An 8713-nucleotide genomic window follows, 5' to 3' on the forward strand; every position below is an offset into this window, starting at 1 on the left:
GTTTTAGGACCTCCTCCCTCGTCACCTCAATCTGACTCAGGTCTTTCAACACCCCTCCTAAAAACAGCGGTTCTGGAGTGGGCAAGCACTTCTCATTTTCCACAGTGAAGACAGAGGCAAAAAATGCATTTAGCTTCTCAGCCATTTCCCTATCATCCTTCAGTACTCCTTTTACCCCTTGGTTATCCAAGGGCCCCACTGCCTCCCTGGCTGGTTTCCTGCTTCTAATGTATTTGAAGAAAGTTTTATTGTTGGTTTTTATGTTTTTTGCTATATGCTCCTCATATTCCCTTTTTGCCTGCCTGACCACAGACTTGCATTTTATTTGCCATAGCCTGTGTTCCGTTTTATCAGCCTCACTGTGACTAGCTTTCCACTGCTTAAAGGAATCCTTTTTACCTTTTACAGCTTCCATTACTTTGTTTGTTAACCATGCAGACTTTTTCCTATACCTGTTTGTGCCTTTCCTAACCTGCGGAATATATTTCATTTTTTAGCTTCTAGGATTGTAGTTTTAAATAGTTTCCAAGCTTCCCCAATGGTTTTGACCCTTTCTACTTTTCCTTTCAGTTTCCTCCCCACATGTCCCCTCATATCAGAGAAGTTACCCCTTTTAAAGTTAAAAGTGGTTGTGTGAGTCTTTTTGGCCACTTCCCTATTTATACAAATGTTGAACTCAACAACATTATGATCACTGTTTCCAAGTGGTGCAATCACTTTTACATCTCTCACCAGGTCTCTTGAGTGTTACTTAGGACCAAATCAAGGATCGCCTCTCCCCTGGTAGGTTCCGTGAGCTCCATAGCACAGTCATTTAGAGTGTCTAGAAACTCAATCTCATTTCTCGACTAGAACACATATTGACCCAATCAATGTGTGGGTAGTTAAAATCACCTATTACAACAGAGTGTTTTTGTCTAGCTGCTATCTTTTGTCTAGTTGCTATGCTGACTGAGGAGACCCCTTCACACTGTGAGGAAAATTTCTGTCACACAATTGCCAGGCCTGATTAACACAAGAAAAACATCAACTCTGCCTGCAGCAGCAATGTATTGAGGAGGCAAAATCAGTGCTACAGATCATCAGGAAAGGAACTGAGAATAAAATGGTCAGTACTATAATCCCCCTGTATGTATCTATACCATGGTCTCATATGGAATACTGTGTATAGTTCTGGTTTTTTCATTTCAAAAAGGGTACTGAAGAAGTTGGAAAAAGTACACAAAAGAACAACCAAAAGGACCACAGAGTGAGCAAAATGATCCACAGTGAGGCGGTGGGTAGATTTCTGAAGGGGGCTTGTGTAACAGCACATAGGGAAAGCGGAGATTGGTTGGGGGGCTAGCATGGGGAATGGAAGGGGCTTTGTGTATGTGTGTATCAAGCTTGTCTTCAAGGTCAACTGAAGTTTGTTGGGCACCTGGGGCTTTTCGTTTAGAAAGAAAAGGTGGCTGAATGGTGGCAAGAAGTACAGAGCTCTGCATAGTGTCGAGAAAGTAGACAGCTATATGGGGTTTTCAGGTAGACAGGCAGAATCTCTGACTGCCAGATGCTGGAGAGTAATCAGTGGGTAAGGGCTGTTGTCTGAAGGCTCTACTTGTGGACTTCCCTGTGTGAGGCCATTGCTGGAAAGAGGATGCTATGACTGCGCAGTCAGACTGCAGGTCTGACATAGTGATTGCAATTTTGAGAGCTCTTTCACTTGAAAAACTCCCTGCAAACAAAAAACTGGCACAGCAAAGGAAGGTGATGTAGGAACTTTTTCCTTGCTGTGCCAATTGCCTGGAGTTTCAAAATAAAGGCGCATTCAAAATCCACTTCCAGTCTGCTGTAGCGCAGTCCATTCTGCCCTTTCAGCATTCTATACCTCATCCTCCTGTATCTGTCAACAAAGAGGAACGCCTCTGCTCATCCTCAGTGCCCTCCAGACATCTCCCCTCCCACCAACCCCACCCACGCAGCTGCACCTTCTGCTGTTTCCAAATGCAAACTGCAATGCAAAGAACAAACCCATGCTGCCCAGAACATCTTCCAAAACAGGGTGCTGAGTGGCTTTTGCCTACCTGTGAAGCCATCCAGTCCCATCCAGGCAGCTGAAAGGCATAGGCTGCATGGGAATATAGGGGTTGGGGGGGGGGATCTTTGATTTTTGCCCAGGGTACAAGATTTACTAGGACTTGCCATGCATTCAGTAGCCAGAAGAATATATGGACTAAACACTCTCTCTTCACAAGACTATTCTTTTTCTGGAGCACTCCTAAATAAATACCACTGTTTGTGTGTCTGTTTTAAGTGGAAAAGTTTCTCCTTCCCTTTTCCTTATAAACTCACCTTTGTGCAATATGGTGGGACATTGAGGATGAAAAGGGTACGGTTTGGAGGCCTGTTAGGATCCGTTTCGTCTCTGACTTTGTGCTCCTTCACATAGAGGTAGTGAGGAGATTGATGCTTTTCAGAGAATTTCACTGGGATAGCTAAAAGAAGGGATATTTTGTGAACAACAGACCATAACAAGAACTCTTTAATCTACATCAAAAACAAATAGGGCCCAAGATTATCCATATTGTTCTGTTATTTTAACAAGCAAGCCTCCTTTCTCAAGTTAGTAAAGGTAAAGGTTCCCTTGCTCGAAAGACAGTCGAGTTCGACTCTAGGGTTGCAGTGCTCATCTCCGTTTCAAAGCCGAAGAGCCAGCGCTGTCCGAAGACGTTTCCGTGGTCATGTGGCCGGCATGACTAAACACTAAGGCGCACGGAACACTGTTACCTTCCCACCAAAGTGGTACCTATTTATCTACTTGCAATTTCTTGCTTTCGAACTGCTAGGTTGGCAGGAGCTGGAACTAGAGACGGGAGCTCACTCCATCATGCGGCAACTCGGGTCTCGAACTGCTGAACTACTGACCTTCCACAGCCTGCAGTTCAGCGTCTTAACTACTTGAGTCACCGCAGCTCCATTTTCTCAAGTTACTAGCTTGTAATTTTCGATCTCTCTCACAACAAAGGTCATGGGTATTATCTGAAGCAGACAAGCACCTGAGCAATGGCAAAAGGCCAATAAACACAGGTTGTCAGGGAAAACTGCTTCATCAGCAGCTGCCACCACCGCAGGAGAATCTTCATTCTGAGACAGAGTTAAACATAACCTCACTCCCTGACATTTTGTGGTTGGCTCCACCTCCTGAGACAGCTGCACCCATCACCCTGTGTTCTAAAGGTGCTTACCAGCTCAAACAGGTAGGGGACCCCAGTCTAATGCTTAGAACGCATTCCATCCAGGTAAGAGGAACTCTAATCATGGTCTATTGCTTCAGAAATTTTTCTCCCCACCCTATTTCATTTCTGCTATCTATGCTAGAAGAGGAAAAAAGGGTTGCCGGGAAAGCTGTGGTGAGGTAAAGCAACGCAGAACAGTTCTCCTCACCAGTGCACATATTTGTTAGTATTAGTCCCCTTAACCCCAGCCCAGATCATACCAATCAACACAAGCAGACACAGGGAGAGCAAGCAAGTGAGCGCTTACGTGGGGGGAGACAGTTAAACTCCTCGCACTTAGAGGAGTCACCACCTGGAGCCTAAACCGGCGCAGCGCATTAACCAGCTTACTACATTAGTGAGAATTCTCTTTTGACCCACACCGTAATGGGGGGGAAACACAAAACCCCTACTCAGATTCCGCAAAGCTGGCAAGACCGTGGAAAACCCCCGACATTCACGCCTCAGTCCTGAAGAAACAAATGCTCACCTGTATACCCTGCAGGAGCAACACACGCTACACCTTTCCCACGCTTCCTCTTGGAAGGCGCCATTTCAGCGCACTAGGAGGAAGGCGCGTCATCGCCCAATTCCTGTTGCAGCAAAGCATTTTGGGGGCTGTAGTTTCCCGTGCAAAGGATGAGATGGTTAGACAGTGTCATAGATGCAACGAACATGAAATTGAGCCAACTTCAGAGGACGGCGGAAGACAGGAAGGCCTGGCGTGATCTGGTCCATGGGGTCGCGAAGAGTCGGATTCGACTGTGCGACTGAACAACAAAAGTTTCCCGTGTGGACCTAGGTTAGGCGGCCGAATCTTCTGTACGAGAAAGAGAGACGGTTGGAGGGTACGGAGGTGTCTTAAAAACTGCATGGTCAAACCTGACTGCATTTGAAGTTTAAAAGCAAGTCAGGCATTTTATAAATTGAGGACAGAATGAGTTTCAGTTTGGTTTAAACCTCTGACATATTATGGCTGAGTATTGGAGGTTTGATGTGCCTTTGTTAAAAAAAAAGCAAACCCATAGAAACTAACGACGAGAAAATGTCACACCCTCTCCTGTGGGCGTTTTGGTGTGGAGTGCGCACTCTGAGGATGAACGAGTCCCCAAGAGGTTGCAGAGAGACTAGCATTGACTGGCTACTTATCTTACCTTTTTAAGTAGTGCCTGCTCAGCACCCGTTGGGCATTTCCCATTACATTTCGGATTATTTTCCTTGGGGAAAAAATCTGTAGCTTTGAAGGAGTGGAATGTTATGCTGCAGGATTGAAATGTGATGCCCTAGACCGTTATAAGGAAGTGACTGGCGTGGTAATTTGGAGGCTTATGCTGAGAAAGAAAAAAATCATACTGATTGTAAACACTATCCAGGCTGCAGAGAGCAGTTCCCCTAGAGACAATGCAGCTTGGGAGGGTGGAGTCTACAGCATTATACCCGGCTGAAGTCCTTCTCCTCCCCAAACTTTGCCCCTGTCCAGCTCTACCCTATATTTTTAGGAATTTCCCAACCTTGTGTAGATACTTGACATGTACACTGAGCTGTAGCTGCTCTTACAGTTAGGCAATAAGAAAACACACTTACTGGTCTACTCAGTATTCTTCTGAAATCTGTTCAATGGGTCTTATTCCCAGAAAACGTTCTTAGGGGCTGCACTGTTAGGAAATTAAAATTGCAGCATTAATATTCTCACTGACACACTACACTTCTTGTTACTGTACTTTTCTGAACTGTTTCCCTTAAATGAACATTAATTCTCTTGTGATGATGTGATGCTAATGTCATCCAGCCTGTACAGGAAAACTAATTTATTAGGGTTGTTTTGAACTGAGCATGGGCTATTCATAGCTTTACAGTAAGGTCCTTCTACCATTAAGACAGCAGTCCTATCTATACCTGGAAATAAATCCCGTGGAATTCAGTGGGGATGTATTTCTGAGTAAGCATGCTTAGGACTGCTTTGTAATTCAGGCAGCCTTTATTTATTTATTTTTTAAAAAACCCAAAGCATTTCTATCTCTGGTCTGCCTCTAAAGTGTTAGCCTACTTAGCAAGTGTTTTTTCCTTAATCTATTTGCTACTAGAGCTTCCACTTGTTGCAATTTCCTTCTATAAGGAACTTTTTGATGTTGTTACTGGTAATGGAATGAGAAGATGGGAAATAGTCATGGCCACCAGAGGCTGCCATATTTGACAATTTCTGCCAATCACAATATCTAGGGGAAGCTAATTTCGCTGGCAAATAAGTGGTTTTGATCTATTTCTCTCTAGATTCGTATACTACAGACATTCAAACAGAACATGCTTCTCAGTTTCTGTGATCCCTAAACCACAACCACAATATCTATCTGAAAAACTTATTCCTTAATATATGGCCTTCAGAGATCATGGATGGGTGGAACATCTAATCTAATTGGTCACCTGTGTCTTGGAATTGTAAGGTTAAACAAGTATTTTGGAATTGTAGAGAGAGGTGGGATTCCATAAAATAAGTAGAGCAAATGTGTCTAGCCTTCCAGATGGTAGTATTTATATCAGTCTTCATAATCAACTGCTTGATAGTCTTATGGGCTAGGGGCCACCCTAGCTCAATAACTGCTTTCTCTGGGCATTGTATGATACTCAATTTTTCTATTATAGCCTGATTCCATGAACCGGATAAATTATCTTGTTTCATGTAATATAATAAACTATTAGGGGATTATCAGATAGAGATGTTCCGATTTTCTTGTTAAAAATGTGTGTTTTTTTATATCCTCTTGTAATGTCCACTGAAGTATACTGCAATTTTTGCAGTCTGTTAACAATATAATTTTGCTCTATTTCTTGCAGTGCACCAGAAGAAGTTAGCAATCGTAGTTCCACTGTATCTGGATGCATATTACTCAGGGGATTAATGTCACTTTCCCTAAAGGGATTAGAATCATCAGTGATGGGATCAGCTGAAGATGCAACTACTATGTTAATATTTTCATCTGTGATTTTTATAGGGTTGATTAGATGCTCTTCTAGCTTATTGGAACTTGGTCTTTCACCTTTAGAATTTTGAAAGGCTAAATGTCTAAAAGGACATTAGACACAACAAGCTCCTAATTAAAAATCAAAATAAAATAAAATAGGAAGAGTATCTTCCTAACACTTTAGGAATGTGACACAGCTTGATCCTGCCTGATTAGTTATCAAACAAAGCCAGCTAATTAAATATCAAAGCTAGTGAAGCTGAACTGAAAGGGGGGAAACTCCTTGAACAGCTCCCTGCCTTCCATTTTCCACTCCCAAAATTCCTTTTCTTCAATTACAATAACATAGTAACCAACAAAAGGAATCAAATACTTTAAAAAGATAACAGAAATAAAAGTAAGTAGAATAGACAAAGAAGATACAAAATAACCGCTCTGCTTGAAGCTGCCTACACTCCAACCAGAAACCAGAACTTTTGCTGGTAGTACTACTTATGTACCCCATGAAAGGCTTTGGTTAAAGGAGCTATAACTGCTTCTGATTTGCAGGAATATGAATGGGTATTGTGGAAGGTGTAAACAATGCCTGATTTTGATTTTGTTCTGATTTTATTCGAATTGCTATACCTGCATTGAAAATTGGTCTTATATTGCCATATTGTATAATGCTGGGACTGATGCTGTAGTTTCTAGACAAGAAGGATGTTTTTCATGCACATTCCTTCTCTTATTATCAACACCTCATGTAGCTGAAAAGATATCTTTTCCTTCCTTTCCCAAGCATAAACAAGCTTTGTGTATGGTACCAGTGAAGGACATAGATTAGAGAAGAAATGGGCCCCTGCTTTGAAATCGAAGGGAACTTTCTCAGGCAGGAAATTTATGTTTTTACAATATATTGAATTAGGGAAATTTTTAACAAGAAAATCGGAACATCTCTATCTGATAATCCCCTAATAGTTTATTATATAACATGAAACAAGATAATTTATCCAGTTCATGGAATCAGGCTATAATAGAAAAATTGAGTATCATACAATGCCCAGAGAAAGCAGTTATTGAGCTATATTGAATTAGGGAGATTAGGGTGCTTGTCACCCTTTGGTATGCTCATGAATACTTCAAGGGGTTCTTGAATACTTCCAAAAGGAAATCTTCTTGTCCCTTGTTATCTAAACACATTAACAATGTAATGTATGAATGTAAATGAATGTAATTGGACCCCAAATTGGGGTACGCCAATGAGATAATGTCAGCATATATGATGCCAATGTACCTGTTAGCCAATAACGTTTTTTATGGATTGTAAACCTGTGTGATGTCATTTTGGGTCTAAGACCTTCTGCCCTTCATGCTTGAGGAGAGATCAGCTTGGCACAATGGATGCTTAAGCATTACATTCTGTATCTCCTGTTAATTGCAATAAGCAGTTAGTTATCCAGTTCACTGGACTCTGCCTGTGTGTCCTCCATCGGGCCCCTGGGACACACGGGGTACAGATTTGTGCAGCAGTATTAAAGTGCCAAGGGAAGCTGCTGTAGGCTCTGATGAATATTGAGACAAACATGCAGCCCTCAAGTGGCACATCAGAAGTGAGTTCTCTTTGGACCCTTATCCCTGACTTTGGGGTACTGTAGTAGGATAAGTGTGGGTCCTGCCAAGCACAATTTAATAGATGATTCTGTTCAGCTTGTGTTATACTAAAGGTCCTGAATTTTTCAGCAAGAATTTCAAGCACTGTATTGCTGTCAAACTCTGTCTTTAGTTTGCCATAAGTGTAAAGGGGAAATTCCTATGGGGGGGGGGTGAATGGCTGAGTGTGTGAACTGCTGCTCTGCTCTCTATTGTAGGTGTCATAACTCTTTCCAAGATACCTCCCGGTCTAGGGACGACCTTGAGCCACACTGTTGCTATTATAGATAAAGAAGCAGTATATTCTCAGGTGGGGGGGGGCAGTAGGCGTGACTGCTAGGCATGTGATTGGATGCATGTAAGGCGGGGCACTGTTTAAACTGTCTATATCTTTGAATTCTCCCACCAGAACCTCAGTTTTTTTAATAAGTTTTATTTAAATTTTACAAAGTATATTCATACATATACTAGTATTTACATACATATATCCTCCAGGAGTCTATTAAATATTATTTTCCTTTATCCATTTATATATCCCATCCCATCTTTCTTGAAATATTTTATCAACTTTTCCTTGTAGAGTTACATTCAGTTTGTCCATTTCTGCCACTTTCAAGAGTTTCATAGCTAATTCCTTTATCGTTGGTATCTTTTCTTGTTTCCAGTATTTTGCTATTAAAATTCTAGCTGCTCTGAGAATATAAGTCTGTACGTATACCTCCTTTTCTTTATATTCCTTGGGAATCATGTTTAACAAGTAGATCTCTGGACATGGTTTTACATAAATATGTAACACTTCCATTATTATATTATTTACATTTTGCCAAAATCTGTATATTTTTCCACAATTTCACCACATGTGGAAGA

The 8713-nt window shown here is 41.7% G+C and overlaps 1 protein-coding gene across 1 annotated transcript in view; it reads right to left on the minus strand.

The window, feature by feature from the left end:
* The window catches only part of RRP7A (ribosomal RNA processing 7 homolog A), a 13346-nt gene extending 9516 nt beyond the window's left edge, over positions 1–3830 (minus strand). Inside the window, exons 1-2 of the mRNA XM_015420700.1 lie at positions 3745–3830; positions 2332–2474 (exon numbers count right to left, since the gene is read on the minus strand). Of these exons, the coding sequence (XP_015276186.1) occupies positions 2332–2474; positions 3745–3808 (207 nt within the window). The 5' untranslated portion in view covers positions 3809–3830. The remainder of the gene's footprint in view (positions 1–2331; positions 2475–3744) is intronic.
* Between the last annotated feature and the right edge of the window lie 4883 nt (positions 3831–8713).

Source organism: Gekko japonicus, unplaced genomic scaffold (assembly GCF_001447785.1).
Source record: "Gekko japonicus isolate JY-2015 unplaced genomic scaffold, Gekko_japonicus_V1.1 scaffold1291, whole genome shotgun sequence".
NCBI lineage: Eukaryota > Metazoa > Chordata > Lepidosauria > Squamata > Gekkonidae > Gekko > Gekko japonicus.